Genomic DNA, 19,883 nt, shown 5'->3' with positions numbered 1-19,883 from the left:
GAATTAAACAGTACTTCTCTGTGGCTTGCATGTAAACTGTGGAGAAGAAGTCAGCTAAGATTAGGTCAGGAAGTAGGCAGATGCCAGATGGTGAATGGCTCTGTGTGAATGGGGACAGGCTCCTGTCCTCTAGTGCATGTCACTTTCTGAACAATGCCCTATATTGTCTGCTTGTTCAATGCCTCCACCCTATGCCCCAGCAGGCACATGTGTACTGGAATGCAAGCACCTTAAGGGTAGGGAGCCAGTCGGTCTTATTCACTGTGACTATTCCAATGCTCAGGGCCCTCCCTACAGAAAGAGCTCATTAAACATTTGTGGAATTAATTAATAACTAAACCAATCAGTGTGCTGTGGATGGTTGGGATTACTCACGAGATGGGATACTTTCTGTGGGCCCATTGCCTTACTTTGGCGTCAGTTACCTTGCTTTGTTGAAGAATCAAGGTAGGTCATGTTGAATGAGTGGATTAGTCTAAAATAGGACAATTTTGAGATAATCTTTTCTTTGGAGGCCAAAGATTACTTAACAAATTCATACCTAGTTTATTTTACTCTCAACTCCACATTTTAAAACTCAGTCGCCTCTCCAAGAATGTCCTATGACTTCTTCAGAACATTTTGGCCATCCTTCAAATGCTTCTTCCCTTCCAGATGTATTTATACCAGGATTCAGCTGGCAGAATGGAAGTAAAATAAATATTGGTAACTGAATGAAAATGTCATTCTTCTAGATAATGCTGCCAAACCTAAGAAAAAGTAACTTGAGAACATAATCTCAATGTGGACTTATATTCCTATTTATCAGGTGCCTGTAGGGTTTGGTTAAAAAGTCAGAAGACACATCTGTTTAAGGCCTCTGTCTAGAATGTGGCACACATTTGAACAGGGCTATTTCTTGGTGGTGACATAAATAGCAAGATGAGGTAAAACACATTCTTTTTTTTTTCTTTAATGTTGTCAGAAAAGGCAGCTTCCCAAGGAATCAGAGAATGTTTGAAGGGTAGGGACCTTATTTCCCTCTTTGACAGGCGAAGAAAATGAGATCCAGGCAAGGGAAGTGACTTGCCCAGGGCTGGAGAGCTAGTTAGTGGCAGAGCTGGAACTGTAGTCCAGGTCTCAGACTCCCAGGGCCAATTGTCCTTCCTCTGCATCATTCAGCCTCTCGAGACATTAGCTACAACTTCTGAGAAACATACTACCTCTTTCATCATTTCTTGGTCCTTTTGAAAATATTGATAATCTCTCTCTGCATCTTTCCTCCCTAAGATGATCTGGGAAAATGCCATTGAGGGTAAATCTTATATTGCATTTTGTTGGCAATTCCCACTGTCACCAACCTGTCCCCAGCTTGAACATTTCACTAAAAGTCTGAATTCCCAGGTTTCTTGCTTCCAGCTAATCCCCTTTCTCCTTAATCACATTTTTAAAACTCCACATTTGTGTTTACATCCTCTAAAGCAATGAATTTTTTTTTCCTTCCTGTAATCTGGAAATTCTTTTTTTGTTGTTGTGTTTGTTGTTATTTTTAAGAAAACTTGGACATATCAGACGGACTTTCCGGCTCCTTAGAAACCAGTCTGGTAGGAGAGTTGATTGGATTTGCCTAAAGCATTTCCTCATTAGTAGCCTGTGTGCTGCTTTTTCTTTCAAATGTCATCTGGCCAACCCAACAAAGATTTAATTGTGGCAACTTGGAGCCTTAGCAAATTTGGGCTTTACTGAATGCTGTTTTGAAATCTTCACAACTGCCTGTCCTTCAAATGAAAAACACAAACATATTGAAAATGGCTTGGTGGATTATTGGTTTGAAGACCACTTCTTACTTCTCTCCGCCCCTTTTCTTACAACTGAAGATTGGAATTTTAATTGCTAAACCACAGCTTTTAAATCATGATGCCCAAAAAGGACATGGTTTATTAATTAGTTCTGATTACTAGGCACCCTGAACCTGGGCCTGGCTGCTTCAAATCAGTTTCAACAGCTCTTTGCCTGAAATTACTGCCGGTAAGCACATGGAGGTGTAATTATGCAGACACTAGTGGTTCAGTTCTGCCAGGTTAAACCCTCTATTATGAATACATATTATAGTGTCTTAAAAGGCATTTATTGAAATGCCATAGTTTAACAGTTCAAGCTTACAAAATCAAACTCTCTCATGTTACAGGCAACAGCCTCTTAATTGGATGTTTTCTCCCAGCACATAAAAATATTGACTTAAATACACGCACACACACGTACACACACACACACACACACACACAGTTTTTTTTCAGAGCAAGAATCAGTATTGCTTCCTGGTTGAACCTAAGGACTCTAGAGCCAGTCTGCCTGGATTCATCTCATGCTTCTGCCATTTTCCAGCACTGTGACTTTGGGCGAATGACCTAACCCCTCTCGATTGTAGTGTCTTTGGTGAAAGGGGGATGATTATAATGCCTATAATGTTGTGAGGTTCAAATGAGTTAGTACACAAAAAAACACTTAGCAAAGTATATGGAACATAGTCATGATTTTTTTTAATTGATTGCTCTAACACATTTCTTTGTATTTATGTGTTATAAAATCTATTTATGCTAAGTCCTGAGAGGATTAGGAATGTCTTCCTCTGTTGTCTCCAGATATTTATTCTCTTCATTTTCCACAGTAATAGCCACCTCTCCCTACCATTTTTAGCTGAGTGGACATAGAGCTGTCAAAAATAAAGAAAAAATTTATTTTCCACCTAGAAGTGGCCATGTGAGTAAGTTCTGGCCAATGGGTTGTGTGTTAATCCATTTTGCATCGCTATAAGGGAATACCTGGGCTTGGGTAATTTATAAAGGAAAGAGGTTTAATTGGCTCACGGTGCTGCAGGCTGGACAGGAAGCATGGTGCCACCATCTGCTTGACTTCTGGTGATGCCCCAGGGAGCTTTTACTCATGGTGGAAAGCAAAGGGAGAGCAGCACATCATATGGCAAGTATGGGACAAAGAGAGAGAGAAGGGGGAGGTCCCAGACTCTTTTAAACAACCAGATCTCAAGTGAACCAACTGGGTGAGAACTCATTCATTATCAAGGGGATGGTGCTAAGCCTTTCACGAGGGATCTGTCCTCATGATCCAATACCTCCCACTAGGCCCACCTCTAACAATGGAGATTACATTTCAATATGAGATTTGGAGGGGCTAAATATTCAAACCATATCAGGTTGTAAGCAGAAATAGTGTGTCAATATCTGAAAAGTGGCCTTAAAGCAAGAAGGTTGGTGTGTTTTTCACTTCTTCGTCTTTCCTACTAATGTGAATTTGGTTGTGATGGCTGGAACTCAGCAGCCATATTGGATCATTAGACAGCACAACAGGGATACAGAGCAGTCAGGAAGCAGAAGCCTGAGTCCCTGACAACTTCAGGGAGCAGAGCTGCCCCAGCAGCCCTTTTCTTTCACTCTAGACTTTTGACAAATGAATAACAAACTCCTGTATTACTTAATACACTAATGTTGGCTGCCTATTATAGATAAATCTATTCTTAAGCAACACCTTCCCTTCCCTAAATTAGATGATATCTTAACTATTTTGATTGCCAGGTATAGAAATTTCAGGACACTAATGCACAGAGAACCATGAAGGTTTCACACACTCTATTTCCAATTAGAACCACTGCTTTACCACACCCAAGCATGGCTACCCTGCTTTCACTCCCTGCCTGGGGCTGCTTAGTCTCAGACTTCAACTGGTGACTGGGGACAGGAGTGCTTGGCAGTAGAATTATGTCTACAATTGATAGCCGAGCCTTGTAAAAATGACCTGGAGTCTCTTCCAGCAAGAAGGACCATCTCGACCATTTTATTACTCCCCGGGTTCACGCCATTCTCCTGCCTCAGCCTCTCCAAGTAGCTGGGACTACAGGCGCCCACCACCACACCCGGCTAATTTTTTGTATTTTTAGTAGAGATGGGGTTTCATGGTGGTCTCGATCTCCTGACCTCGTGATCCACCCGCCTCGGCCTCCCAAAGTGCTGGGATTACAAGCGTGAGCCACTGCGTGTGGCCCAAGTTCAGGATCTTCTAAAGAAGTATATTTATTCCAGCCTCAGACAGCTTAAATATGTCCCCCTAAATTTCTGCATTTGTTCTTGAGTATGTCTGTGTTCCTCTTTAAATATTTTGCCCAGAAATAAATATTTATTAAAATACACAGTCCATGAATAATATTTCTCCTTCTGTAACTGCAACCTGTGCTAACAGGTTTGGAGCAGCCATGCAGCTCTTTTCTCCTAATTGCACTTATTTTCAGTTAAAACCCTGAAATCTTCCTTGAAAATATGTGTTGGTGTTAAATGACTGCTCCTCTGTCTTGTATTAATATGGCTATTTTTGATATGATTGAGTGCCTCAATAAAGGTCCATATTACATGCATCTGGGTATATTTGAACTGCTGATTAAATTTTTGTGAACCTGAACTGTCTTTCATGCTCCTAGATCCTTTTTTTAATGGGTTCTTCCAAGGCATTTTATTCCTTTTATAAAACATAGCTCATTCTACTTTGTGCCGTAGTTTGTGTACTTTGTCTTATGTCCTATCTTAGGTGGTTTTCTGAGAAGCAGAGCATCTGTCTGGGGGATTGGGTAGTGATTTTGCAGGCTCCCAAGCTTAGCAGCTTCTGTTGGGCCACGATTGGGGGGCAGCTATGAGTTGTTGTCACCCAACACACAGCAACCAGGCTATAGGAAAAGGGTCCTAGATGGGACACCAACAGCATCCACTGTAGTCACCCATGATCTTGTAACTCTGAGTATAGAGTGTATTGTTCATCTCTGTAGTCTCCATAATCTTGTTAATGTCTTGCACAGGGAAGGCACTAGTTGGTGGAACCGATTCGTCAAAGATCTGGAGGAAATGCCCCCTAGTTTGCTGTCATTCCAATTCACTGCCAGTTGTAATAACAAACACCTGTGAGGGACTTAGCCCAATCTCCCCAGGCAGCAAAGAAGCAGAGTATGTGGGTGACAGAAAGAAGAATATGCAAGTTTATATTGCATGTTCCAAGAATCTCGTTGCCCCGTCAACTCAAAAGCTGTCTAAAGACCAAATGCTCAAATTCAGAATAGGCAAAAATACTTCTTAATACCAAGGCAAACATATCAAAGAGCAGAACTTCCGTCTGCTTCACTGGGCTCTTAAGCTGTTTTTGTTTTCTTAAGTTATTTTTGTTTTCTTAAGCTGTATAAAAGTAATACACACATATGGTTGAACATGAAAATGATATGAAAGTAATAAATAGTAAACACCTATTTCTTAATCATTGTGGCTTTTATTTGCACTTCTCACAGCTAACTAGTGTTAATAATTTCTTATATTTCTACCCAGAAATAATTGTAGGCATATAAGCACATATATTTACAAATTTATATACAAAGATATTATAGTATATGTATTGCTTTCTCCTATTATCCCCACTAATAATAGCTCTTACAGGTCTTTCCACATCAATACATCTACAGATATATATATATACATATATACATATATATCATCTACAGATATATATATGAAATATATATATATTTCATTTTTTAAATGATGATATAGATGTCTTACAATTTATTTAATCTGTCCCTTTTTAATGGATATTTACATTGTTTCTAGTTTTCAGCTCTTACAAATAATTTTTTTGCTATTACACATTTTTACCACTACAAAATGTGTTCTTATATATATTTCTTTGTATGTGTTTCCTTAACACTATTAAATTGAAAACCCTATGATTGTTTCTCAACAGAAAAACGGCATCATGGGTAATGAATGTGGCTGCCATATTCCTTACATCTATATTGAATAATGTATCTTTTAGCCTAATCTCTGCCCATGTTTTCAGCCTTTTTCCCAGAATGCAAAACTTAAAATCAGAAAATGTAAAAATTGTCACAGCTGAAAAAAGCTACACACAATTCTCAACTGTAGGACATCATAACAGCAAGTTCTAAGGTCCACAGAGCTATATAATTTAAATAATAAGATAATTACCTTGAGTGGAACAGAAATTCGAAATCTCATTGAGAATTTAAGAAGTTCAGTATTAAGAGCTTATCCAATGCAAGTGTATTTCAGAAACACAATCAGACTTCCCAGAAATTCAGCCGTGATGTATTAAAAGCACTTATTGTCTTTTTGCTTGCAGTGAAGTACATGCGAGAAGCCACGCCTTATGTGAAGAAAGGATCCCCAGTATCTGAGATTGGGTGGGAAACACCTCCGCCTGAATCCCCTCGGTTAGGGGGCAGCACCTCAGACCCCCCGTCATCGCAGTCCTTCTCCTTCCACAGAGACCGGAAAAGCATCCCCCTCAAAATGTGCTACGTCACTCGGAGTATGGCCTTGGCCGACCCTGAGAACAGGTAAATAGGGTCAAAACTCTCCACTGTATAGAGCAGCTCCTTGGCCTTTCAGGCTAAATGGGGGCTTTCACCAGATTGCCCTCATGTTCTGAAAACACATCATAGCTTCCAAAGAAAAGCATGAAAGGGCCATGCTGAGAATTGTGTGTGTGTGTGTGTGTGTGGTGTGTGTGTGTGTGAAAGAGAGAGTGAGAGAGACAGAGGAGAGAGAGAATCTATACACTGAGCACTGGTTCTGGAAAGAGTTGAAGAACTGGAATCAGCCTCCTAAATGTCTTCAGGGCTCATTACCAGTCCATGTGACTTAGGCCAAGTTTCTTAAACCGCTTAGCCTCAGTTTTGTCATCTCTAAGATGAGAATAATTGAAATAGATGCCTTGTGGGGTTGTGAGAACTAAATTAGGAAATCCATGTGATATAGTTTGGATGTTTGTCCCCTCCAAATCTCATGTTAAAATGTGATCCCCAATGTTGGAGATGGGGGTCCAGTGAGAGGTGTTTGGGTCATGGGGGCAGATCCCTCATGAATGGCTTGGTGCCTGCCCCGAGGTAGTGAGTGAGTTCTTGCTCTATTAGTTCAAGTGAGAGCTGGTTATTTGAAAGAGCATGGCATACCTCCCTGCTCTTTCTTGCTCCCTCTCTTCCCATGTAACTTGTCGGCACCCCCTGCTCCTTCCACCATGAGTGGAATCTCCCTGAAGCCCTCATCAGAAGCAGATGCCGGTGCCATGCTTCCTGTACAACCTGCAGAACCGTGAGCCAAATAATCCTCTTTCCTTAAATTACCCAGCCTCAGGTATTCCTTTAAAGCAACACAAAATGAATTAATGCACCATGTAAGGTGCTCAGCACAGGAAAACCTTCCATGAATATAAGCTATAGTAATACTTATAGTATATATATTATAATATATATACTATAATATATAATATAATATATAATATATAATATATATAATATATATACTATATATAATATAATATAGTAATATTATATAGTTTCTTATTAATGTTAAATAGTAATAAGCAAATTCACCTTACTAGGCCTCAGTGCTGTCAACTGTATACTTGGAGGGTTAGATGAGAGTCGCTTTAAGGCTATTTTCTACTTTAAGCATCTCTTTATGCTCAAGAGAACAAAAGGAGTGGCTTTGGTCCAAGTCTGGAATGCTGTTTCCCAAAGTCGGTACATGACTTTGCATGCCACAGGCTAGATATATCACCCAACCCATGGCAATTATAAGGAATGCAGCCAAGAGGAAGTAAAATTCAGGGTCCCTCATCCCCCAGAATTCTTACTTTAGCTCAGTAGAAGAGAAAACATACATTTTAGGAGGAAAATAAGAGAAATAAAGAAAGCGAGGAATTGAGCCAGCAAATGGGGAATCTTAGTGACCTTTGAATCCACATTAAAGTGCTAAAAATAGGAACCGCTCGACTGGCCCTTATTTAGAATGTGTGTGGGACAGCTGCAACCCACCCGAATAGAAAGTATTTGGCTAGGCTCAGAGTTGCTGATGGGGAAAAGCCATCGGGAATAGGGGCAGGGAGAAAGTTGCTTCCTTGGCTCCCAGCTCAATGTCTTTTTTGTTCTCATCTCAGTTAGCTCACTCTAAGGATGCTGCCAGGGCCCTTCTGGCTCTGGCCAGCTGCAGGATCTTTTTACCCCGCTCTCCCTACTCCTCCTGTATTAGTTCTTTCTGTACAGGGATTGGCCAGTTGTACAAGAAAGCCAGCAAGTATCGGCAAGAGGGGTAAGAGCAGACAGACTGGGAAGGACACAGCTCATCGCTGGTCCACTCTCACTCTGTTCTCTGTTTTGTTCCCCACAATTTCTGCAGAGTTCCTGGGCCTGCGGTCGACGTGCTGGTTACTCTAAGTCTCCTTTTCCCTGGCCATTCACTCACCCAATCAAACAAGTCCCATCTCCCAAGGATCTGATGTCAAAGTTTTCAGATGTGATGAATTCATGATGTAGTATTGAGTGCCTATCATGTGCATTATGCTAATTAATGTAGACCAGAGACTGCAAAGTGGCAGCCTATGGTATACCCAGCCCACAGATATGTTCTTTCTCTTTTTTGGAATAGTCTAAGTGTTTACATAAATTGGAATTAGTTGCCATGTTCAATAACTGAGAAATTTCACATTTAAAAAGCCAGGTTTTTGTTTTTCTAGAAAAGTTGGAAGAACTGGTGATGTTACTGGGCCCACATTGTTGCAGGCAGGGCAGTAATATACCAGAGCTCAGTAGAGTTTTCTCCTTTGACAAGGGAATGAACTCTCCTCATCATTTCTATTACCTTATACTTACGGAATTCAATTAATTATCTGCCTGATCTTTGAATTTGTAACCCTGCTTAGTCCTCTTAACAGCTCTCTGAGTTTCTTTCATTGTCCCCATTCTACAGACAAAAAATTTAGACAAAAAGTCTTTATATAAGCTCTCAACATTATACAGCTGTTATATCATCTAGCTGGGCTTCAAACTCATGCCTATAAAATGGGTGACAGTGTCAGTTAATCATTTCCAGAAAAATGCAAACCGAGACAAAAACTTACTGGGACATTGTAGGAGCAATTCATACAATAGGGAGAAGATTTGAATAGATGATTTCTTGGGTTTCTTCCAGAAGTAGGACTTATACGTTACGACAGTACTCCCAGGTCATTTAATTATATTTTAAAGAATATTTTGGGAGACATCAGACCTTAATCTAGATATTGGAAACTTCAGTCTGTATGTCAAGCCAGTAGAGGAGAATAAGTTTCAAACTTTTATATTGGTGCTCGTCAAGTCCACCACTGACGATTATACATAGGGCTTCCCTGTGGGAGAGGGAGAGCCTGTTCTGCTGTGGTGTGAGAACCAGCAGGGCAGAATCAAACATGAGAATCCAGCTAAGCCAGATGGTTCTGAAGGGACTTCAGATCCAGACAAGTCCCAAACTGCTTCTAACAAGAAGATTGGGGGCCTAGGTGAGGCTTGCCCATGGTAGAGGAAAAGAAGAAAATAAAAAAGAAACAAATATTTTATGAAACTCCAGTTACAGGCTGAGCAGAGTATGGTGTACCAGTCAAAAATGTGGAATCTGCAAAACCCAACTCTATGCTGAATGCAAGAGACACACCTAACAGAGTGATTTTAAAAGGTGAAAGATACAAGGATGGGCAAAAGCTTACAAGGCAAATGCAAACTATTAAATAACAACAGAAAGCATTGATTTTGATCTTGATATAAGACAAGGTAAAATGTAGGCTGAAAAATGTCCAAAGTAAAATGTCCATAAAGTAGCACAAGGAAGGACTGATTTATGTTGAAGGCCAGAGTTCACAAGCAACATCCAGTAGTTATGAATACATACCACATAACAAAACAGCAACATTTATAGTGGAAACTGCAGAATATGCAAGAAGAAATAGACAGAAACATACTCATATTAGATATTCAACATATACCACTTTCCATCCATGTAAGGGCAAGCAGAGGACACAGATAAATACAGTAATCCCCCCTTATTCATGGAAGGAATGTAACAGGACCCCCAGTAGATGCCTGAAACCATGGATAGTACTGACTCCTCTATAACTGTGTTTTTCCTATGCATACATACTATGATAAAGTTTAATTTATAAAGTAGGCACAGTAAGAGATTAACAACAATACTAATAAAATGGAACAATTATAACAATATACTGTAATAAAAGTTATGTGAATATAGTCTCTCTCTCTCTCTCTCTCAAAATATTTTATTGTACTTATTTTTGGGCTGCAGTTGACCTCAGATAACTGAAACCATGGAAAGTGGAACCGTAAGTAAGGGACAACTTACTGTAATTATATAGAAGACCCAAACAACATAATAAATAAAGTAGATCTGAATGCATTGCAAACTCTTTACTCTGATAATAGAGAATACACTTACTCTTCAAGTCCACAAAGAACACTGACAAAATTAACCACAGATCAGGTCACAAAGAAAATGCAGTAAGTTCCATTAGGTACAAATAATATAAACAACAGCCTCTGATGACAGTGGAATAAAACTAGAAAATCAATAACAAAACCAAACCACACAAAGCCTTTTTTTCATGGGTTTTTTAAAGCTCTCTGTAAAATAACTCTTGGGTCAAAAGGGAACTATAAGCTGATATTGTTGCATTTCTTCAAAAATAAATAATAATGAAAATAATGCATCCATTAAATATGAAGAGAAAGAAGGATGAAGAGAGAGTGTAGAGTGTGCAGTCAGTTAGACCCACAGTGGAATCTTAGTTCTATCCCTTATATGTGAATTTAAGCAAGAATCTCGTTTAATTAAAATAACCATCATAGGCAGCGGGAACTCTTCTCTCTACTTTATAGACAGTGACGCTTAGCTGAGAAATGACAGTTGAAGCAAACGGTAGATCTCAGATTCAAACCCAAGCCTAGCTGACCCCAAGCCCAATTTCTGAATCATCACACACATTGCCTCTAACTTCAGCACCTGGCAGAGCAGCTCGCCGGAACTGTAAGCACCTTGGCCAGGAGTTAATGGTCTCCTGGTAGCTAAAACCTGAGAACTGATGACAAATGCCACAGCATCTTGGGGCTAATCCCCTCAGTTGGTGACACACAGGTGCCTCTAGTCTGCATTAAAAACTCTAATGTTCAATTTCTCAAATACAACAGCCATAGAACAGCAGGCAGGATTGCTGCTCTTTCTGTGAAAAAGGTCACCCAGCAGGCATTGAATCCACAAGAATATGTCACTGCTAGTGGCTGTCAGTAATTACAATATATTTTTATTATTCTACCTCTTAAATATCTCTTGTTTTTCATATTCAGCTCTTTGCCTTCACAGCCACTGCCCTGAGCCAGGCCCACATCCTTAGTCCCTGAGAGTATTTGGGTATGTTTCTTACAGGGTGTTTTGTTGCTAGTTTGCTCTTTCCCCGTTTCCCACCATCTACTCTATACCTAGCTAGCCAAGGGAACCTGAAATTTACCCCTTCCATCAAAATGGCTCCCTGTCACCTGCACTCATATCTAAACTCCTCAGTATTGCATAAAAACCCCTTTAGGCTTTAGATATTCCCTAATTGTCCAGCTCCTCTTTACCTCATCCTTTCTGTTCCAGCGTCCCTTAAATAATTTGCATACTTCCTACAATTCCCTTCCTGACAACTTCCTACTTGCCCTTTAAGCCTCAGGGTAAACAGTCTTCTCAGATATCAATGTCTTGTTACACCTTCTGTGTCAACTAATTCATTATAGCATGCTTCATAATAACTTGTGATTTTTTTCTTACATGCCTACTCAGTTCCTAAGTCATAAGGTTTTTGAGGTCTGAGACACTCCATATTTTCATTTTATTACCCCAGATATCTAGAACTTTGGCATTCAAAACTATTTTCGTTCATAAATGATAAATAGTATATTTATCTGCTCGCTGTTCATATTCTTCTCTAAAAATGTCTTTTGAAAAAATACTCCACTAAATAGTCTTGGGAATAAGGGAATAAATAAAAGCATAGTTCTCTTCTGACAGACATAGGAAGCTTAAAGAAACCAGGACAATCCATTAACCAAGCCTGTCACTGGATTGTGAGCAACTGTGCTACAATGGGTAGTTTATGAGGCTTTAAGTCATGGCTCTTTGTACTGCTACGTAACAGAGTCCACTGTAGATTTTCATGCTTAAATTATGGAAAGATTTACATCATCTTTCTTGGGAAACAGTGTACATCTCTATTTATGGTGCACAAATGAAACATTCACAGAAGGTGCTGTCTTGGTTTCAAATGGAAAACCTCTGCTAGGCTGCACTGCAATTCAGAGGGGTACGATCTGTTAAGTCCTGTAAGATGCCTGGATATGTTGCTACAAGGTACCCTTAGTGATGTCACCACAATCCAGTGCTTGAGTTTCAGCCACAGAAGATCAGAAACTTGATTTAGTGGGCATAGTGTTAGCAGATCCATCTCTAAGGGGTTGACTCACATTAACCAAATAGGCAAAATTTGTTTATGATGAGCAACACAGTTGTCAAGTAGACAGAAATGCCCACATGGGAAGATTTATATACCCTCTCATTGTGAGCAGGCTATATTGGAAGACAAATGTGAATATGAGCAGAATGCCAGAACGCTAAGTATTAATAATTCAAAACAATGTGGACTTTCAAAGCAGAGCGATGCACCCTTTCTGAGTAGATAAGCTACACAAGAAATTAAATTGTCAAGAAAGTGATTTGGTGAGTGTGGAATCAATAGAAGATGTGCTAATAGACCTTAGGAAGTATGTTTTAGGCAAGTAAGCTGAAAGCCCTCCCTTCCAGGACGGGGAGAGCCTTGCCGAGGTAACCCGTATGTAAATTTCTGCTTTGCCAACCCTCCCACTCCTTTGAGCTGTACATAAATAGCCTGAGGTTTCCCATGTGGCCCTTCCCTGCCCTTTCATGGCTAATTTATCCCCTTCAGTTAACATGGTTCTTTCTTCCTGTGAGTACAAAACAGTGGATTTGGGTTTTGCTTATCAAATTTAATCACTTTTCATTCTAGGCTCCTTGAAGTTGTTCTCATAGTACCCTGTTTTGAGTTTTAGATGTTTCCAAATACTTTAGTTACACATTCATAGACAGATGGTCTTTGGTGGCTACCAACAAGAGAGGAATCATTTTACCAGTTCAGCCTTTCTCCTTTTTCCCAGTGTTTGGGGGTACATTATTGCCCCCTCATGTCTTATATAGAACTCTCAAATGTATTTATTAAACTTTGAATACTATTGAAACATTTCCTTCTTTAGTGCATTGAGAATGATGATTTATGAGGTACTTTTTCCTGTCTTTTCTCCTCTGTAAGTCTTTGTGAAAAGTGCATCTCTTTTTAAGAGGCCTACAAAATATGTATTTTCTGAATGTAGTTTCTTCATTCTTTGTCAGGCACGTCATGGTGGCTTCATAATGGAAACTATTGCCATAACTCATGATTGACATTACATTTTGGAAACAGAAAAAAATATATATAAAGTATATGTATATGGTGCTGTAACAAGTGGTCATGTTTTACGTATGTAAAAACAGGTCCAGATTAACTGCATGCTTGTATCAGTGAATAAAACTCTAGAGTTGCAGTTATTATAGAAAATATGGGTTTAAATCCCAAGTCTGTTACTTATTCCCTTTAATTTTAAGTAAATTATCCAATCTCTCTGATTTTCAGGTTCCTTCTTTGCTATAGTATTAATGTTTGTGTCCCCCCATCCCCCAAGTTCTTATATTGAAACCTAATCTTTAATGTAATAATATTAAGAGATGAGACCTTTGGGAGGCAGTTAGGTCATGAGGTTAATACTTCATGAATGGGATTAGTGCCCTTTTATAAAAGAGGCTAAAGGGAGCCTGTTTTCCCCTTAGACCATGCAAGGACATATAGTAGGTACCAGCTATGAGGAACACACCTTCACCAGACATCAAATCTGCTGGTGCCTTAATCTTGGACTGTCCAGTCTCCAGAATTGTGAGAAAAAAAATTATATTGTTTGTAAACTACCCAATCTAAGATATTTTTTATAGCAGCCTGAATAGACTAAGAAATTGGTACAGAATTGGGGTGTTGCTATAGCAAATACCTAAAAATGTAGAAGTGGTTTTGGAACTGGGTAATGGATAGAGGCTGGAAGAATTTTGAGGTACAATGCTGTAAAAGGAGATTTAAGGACAATTCTGGTGAGGTCTCAGAAGAGGAGAGCTGTAGAGAAAGCCTCAGTCTTCTTCAAAATTATCTAAGTGGCTATGGTCAGAATATTGGTATAAATATGGTGGTAAAGGCAGTTCTGATTAGGTCTCAGATGGAAATGTGGAACTTGGTATTGGACAATGAAGGAAAGGCCATCCTCATTATAAAGTGGCAAAGAACTTTGCTAAATTGTGTTCATGTCCTAGAGTTTTGTGGAGGGAGGAACTTATGAACAATAAAATAGAATATTTGATGGAAGAAATATCTAAGCAAAGTGTTGAGGGTGTGGCATGGCTTCTCCTGACTGCTTATAGTAAAAGGCAAGAAGAAAGAAACGATTAAAAATGGAATTTATAATCAAAAGACATGCAACACTTAAAGATCTGGAAAATTCCCAGCCTGTTGTAAATAATGAAAAAAATGTGTTCTGGAGAGAACACAGAGTGTAGCTCAATGAACCTTTGATAAGGAGATTAGGATGAGTAGGTGGAATCCCGATGCTATTTATTCATCAAGACAATGGAAGAATGACCCTGAAGGCATTTGGAGATTTAAGGCTGCCAGGGCCTTGGGAACAGAACAATTTAATGATTCTGCTCTGTGCCTTGTGTTACATTGATCCTTGGCTGCCCCAGTTGTGGCTCAAGTGGCCCCAGGCGGCTTAGGCTGCCCTCTGGAAGGCACAGGTAGTAAAACTTGGCAGTATCTGCAAGGTGCCACTACACCAATACACAGGGTGCACAAGCAGTGAGGACATGGTTATCTCCACCTAGATTTCAAAGGATGCCATGTGGAGCCTTGGGGCCCAGAAAGAGAACAGAGGTGGGACCACCAAAGAGAACCCCCATTAGGGCAATGTCCACTAGAGCTGTGAGGCCGGCACCATCACAGAGAGCCCCCACTAAGGCAGTGCCTAGCAGAGCCATAAGGGCAGAGCCATCAGGGACAAGACCTCCCACCAGTAGAGCCATCAGTGTACAACTCCTGCCTGGGAGAGTTGCAGGCATGCAACTTCAACCCATGAGAACTGCCACATTGGCTGTGCCCATCAAAGCCATGAAGAGCAGGGCTACCTGGAGCCTGGGGAGCCCAACCCCCATCCCAGTGTGTCTGGAAGGTGGGACTTTGAGTCAAAGAAAATTATTCTGGAGAATTAAGATTCAATTTTTGCCGGGCATGGTGGCTCACACCTGTAATCCCAGCACTTTGGGATGCCAAGGCGGGTGAAGTACCTGAGGTCAGGAGTTCAAGACCAGCCTGGCCAACGTGGTGAAACTCCATCTCTACTAAAAATACAAAAAATTAGCTGGGTGTGGTGGCAGATGCCTGTAATCCCAGCTACTCGGGAGGCTGAGGCAGGAGAATTGCTTGAATCCAGGAGGCGGAGGTTGCAGTGAGCCGAGATCATGCCATTGCACTCCAGCCTAGGCAACAGAATGAGACTTAGTCTCAAAAAAAAAAAAATTCAATTTTTGCCCTGTTGGGTATAGATTTGGTCAAGACCTGTTATTCCTTTCTTTCTTCCTATTTTTCTCTTTCTCTCCTATTCTGTGCCTGTCCCACCATTGCATTTTGAAATACATAACTTGCCTGATTTCACAGGCCTACATCTGGAGGGAAATTTGCTTCAAGATGAAGCATATCTTTGAGTCTCACTTACATGTGATTTAGACAACATTTAGAGAGACTTCAGATTTTAGACTTTTGAGTTCATGCTGGAATGAGTTAAGAATTTTGGGGGCTATTGTGATGGAATGAATGTATTTTGCATGTGAGAAAGACATGAATTTGGGCATGCTCAGGACAGAATGTTATGGTCTGAATGTTTGTGTCTCCCCAAAATTCATGTTGACAACTCCTCCCCATTGTAATAGTATTAAGAGATGGGGCCTGTGGAAAATGATTAGGTCATAAGGGCTCCACCCTCATGAACAGGATTAGTGCCTTTATAAAAGAGGCCCAAGGGTGCCTATTTGCCCCTCCTGCTACATAAGGACACACAATAGGCACTATGAGGCTCTAACCAGACACTAAATCTGCTAGTGCCTTGATCTTGGACTTTCCAGTCCCCAGAACTGTGATCAATAAATTTATGTTATTTATAAGTTTCCCAGTCAGAAGTATTTTGTTATAGCAGACTAAGACATTACCTAACAGACTAAGACATCATCAATAAAATGTGGCCAATAATATAATCATGTTTGATTGTTATGATTAGATGACTTAATGTTGGTATCCTCTAATTGGTAGCAGGATTACTATGGGGTAAATGTAGCTTTCAGTCAAAATATCCTCATTGCTGGGTGCAAGAAAAGGGGATTTTTTTTCTCTCTGTACTCAGAGTCCAGGAGAGAGAACTGGAAGGTCAAGCTGTCAAGCAGAGATTATTTTGTAAGACATTCTTCTACAGACATTTTTAAGCCTTTTGAGATTTCTGGCTTTTTGTAGGGACCTCAGTTCCATTTTCCCAACTCATGGGTTTTCAATACCTTAACTATCTTTTATTTGTCAAATTCCAAGTCCTCAGCTCACCCACCACTACCTGACCCACTACATGCTACCTGTCACAACCCCACCCCTACCCACTTTCCTAGGGATGCTTTATGATTAGCTCAAATACTCACCATTCTGATTTTTAATGCCGCCCCCACCCCCTTTTTTTGACACCTGGGAGTTTCCTTTTTTTTCTTGTAAGATCAGCATTACACAAACAAGCACACTTTTCTTATTATACTTTATCTAGAAAACCCAGGTGTCAATAGCAGAAGCATTCCTGAATTTATGTAGATCATTATTTTGCTGGAACTGGAAACGTCCTGAAACACGGCAGTGGAATTGCTTGTAATCGGCTGTGTATATCATGAACAAAAGTCAATATTCTATTTTTTCAAGTGTAATTTAACATAAGAAGTTAAACGTTTATCATTCAATTTAAAACTAAAAACAGGCTGGGTGCGGTGGCTCACGCCTGTAATCCCAGCACTTTGGGAGGCCAAGGCGGGTGGATCATGAGGTCAGGAGATCGAGACCATCCTGGCTAACGCAGTGAAACCCCGTCTCTACTAAAAATACAAAAAATCAGCCAGGTGCAGTGGTGGGCGCCTGTAGTCCCAGCTACTCGGGAGCCTGAGGCAGGAGAATGGCATGAGCCCAGGAGGCGGAGGTTGCAGTGAGTCCAGATAGCGCCACTGCAGTCCAGCCTGGGCAAAAGAGCGAGTCTCCGTCTCAAAAAAAAAAAAAAACTAAAACCAAAAAACTATGAGTATTATCGTTTGGATAATTTACCTCCTTCATTTGAAATTATGGACTGCCCTCTACCACCAGAACCACCATTTTGGTCATGCTTTTTCAGCTATCTATGTATCTACCTATTTGTCTATCTATCTATCTATCTGTCTATCCACCTATGTACCCACCCACCTACATACATGTCAGTATTTGCTTCTCACTTAGGCAACCCATGTGAAATACTTTGTTACTGTAGGAAGGGTATACATAGAAAGAGAGGTGATGTTAGCCTTGGATTCAACAGTGTGGGCACTCTGCATTTGAGAAATTTAGGAAGTAGAATACATAGTAACATTTCAGCAATCGTTTTAATGGTGGTTGGGAAGGAGAAGTTCAGAGAGGTTGGGTTGAATTTGTCAGAAATTTGAAATAGGAAGCAAGTGCTAAATGGTTGTATTATTTTTAAGCATATATAGTGAATGAAAGTAAGTAAAGAAGTACTGCCTGGTGGCACTCATAACAGACCTAACAAAATAGATCTCACACACTCCCTTTTTTAAGTTATTTTAAGTGAAATTGTAAATGTTATCAAAATGATAAAGGCAGATAATTTAAAACTCAAATAGATCTAAAAGATTTATTTTTAAAGCAATGGGAATTTATTAATTTTATAATGTCTTCCTCTCTTTTTATTATCTCTCTTCACATGTCTTGTTAGAAGGATGTTGGGGCTTCTAGATTGATGTTGTAAGGTTTTTTTTCTCTATTGCTTACATTACTTTTTTTTACTTTATTTTTTAATCCTTCTCATGAATATATTTTGTTTACCTTTTACCTGTCATATTTTAGCTTTTTGTTTTCTGAATTCTTTTATAGAATTTTGTTCTTTTTTGGGTGTCATATTTTCTGTTAATTCTTGGAGAGTATTAATTATCTTTTTTTACTTTTCTTTGTGTTCTTTTTTCCTCCATTTACTGTTTTCTGTTTGTTTGTTTGTTTGTTTTTATCTTCATCTTCTTTACTGGAGGTTTTCTCAAATGTCTGGTGATCCATTGCTATCTGTTCATTTCTTGCACTGAGTAAAACATGTTGGAACCTACGTGGAGAGTGGGAAAGGGGATGTCAACTGGTGAGAATTCACATAGAATTATTGCTTGGTGAACCAAGCCTTACCAAGAGATCCCTCCCAATTCTGCAAATATCAGTGTTTAGAAGCTTTACCTGGGTCTGTTCAGTTACTTATGGGAGAATCATTCTGTCTTTTTGAGTGTGGATTGGGGGTAGATAGTGGGAGAATACCCATTTTCCACTGTTCTGAGAGTCCCAACACTCAGCATACAGACTTCATTTAGGGCCCTCTTTTCAGGGCCATATCACCCCCTACGCTGTCTCTGGAGGTTCTGAGCCCATGCAGGTTGTGCAGAGCCAAGGGACTCACATCTGGCTGGAATTCTCTTTGTGGCCCTTTAGGTTATAGCATTTTATACTCTTCCTCCACTCTGCAGAGTCAGTAACCCAGCTCCATCGCTGTCTGTCCTCCAAACATGTCGTGCCTGTCTTGTTCTCCTGTGAGTTTAGACCTCCTTTACTGTCTTTTCACTGGATCTTACAAAAGGCAGGAGATCAACATGAATAGCCAAACCACTGTTTTTCCCAATGAGAATCCTTGCATAATTTGCATATTGGTATATAACAGAGTACACAAAAGGTTCATTTTAATGAGCTTAAAAAATTTTTTCTAGTCTTGTTATTTTTAAGAAAATTTGTTTTCCTCCTAGATAAACTTCAGCGTTCATCCTAATTATCATACATTTTTAATCAGTGTGAATGAATTAATGAGGTTTCACTGGCAATGGTAAGCTAGTTAAAAAATGAATTTAAGTACCTCCAGTTTACCTTGAGAAAGAGTTGAGGAGAGGGCTCACCAAGCATGGTTCTATGACTTCATCAATACACAGCTCCTTATGAGTTAATTTTAGCCCATGTCCATAGCTATCAGCACCATTCCTGGAAAATTTGCGTTTCCTAAGTTCACTCTGAGAGGTTAAACTTGACCATCTGGGTGCTGAAGGATTTTTGCTAACGTTGGCTCAATATATAGGTCTTGATCCTTTGTTCTTGATACATTAATTGAACTCTATTTTGTTTGCAAAAAGCTGCCCAAGGATTTTCAAGCAGAGATAATGATGCCTCTGAAAATAACTCCAATGATATCATGCAGGCATCCTCTATTCAAGCAGGCATCACCTACCCTGGAGATTCTACAGTGGAAATGGGAACATCACAAAGAGACCCCTGCTCTTTCTTCTTTTGACACATGTGAAATTTGGATTTCCTTAGTGGAGAATGAGTTTGGGACACAGCACTGCAGATACACTTAAAACAAGACCTGTGTGGATATATAAGGTGTGTATCTATTGGCCGATACTCCTTTTGATCCTAAACAATACTGTAACAGGAATTTTGACATTGCTAATATGTTGAACCTGATTGACATATTGCTTCTTTTCTTAAATTTCAACTTTTCAATAGATAGTTTCAATCATCTTGGT

The 19,883-nt window shown here is 39.8% G+C and overlaps 1 protein-coding gene across 1 annotated transcript in view; it reads left to right on the top strand.

The window, feature by feature from the left end:
- The window catches only part of SNTB1 (syntrophin beta 1), a 279,652-nt gene that overhangs the window by 111,637 nt on the left and 148,132 nt on the right, over positions 1-19,883 (top strand). Inside the window, exon 2 of the mRNA XM_003256162.4 lies at positions 6,166-6,382. Coding sequence (XP_003256210.3) covers positions 6,166-6,382 — 217 coding nt within the window. The remainder of the gene's footprint in view (positions 1-6,165; positions 6,383-19,883) is intronic.

The sequence above is a fragment of the Nomascus leucogenys genome, chromosome 16 (assembly GCF_006542625.1).
Source record: "Nomascus leucogenys isolate Asia chromosome 16, Asia_NLE_v1, whole genome shotgun sequence".
In the NCBI taxonomy this organism is placed as follows: Eukaryota; Metazoa; Chordata; class Mammalia; order Primates; family Hylobatidae; genus Nomascus; species Nomascus leucogenys.
This window is presented reverse-complemented; position numbering and strand designations above follow the sequence as displayed.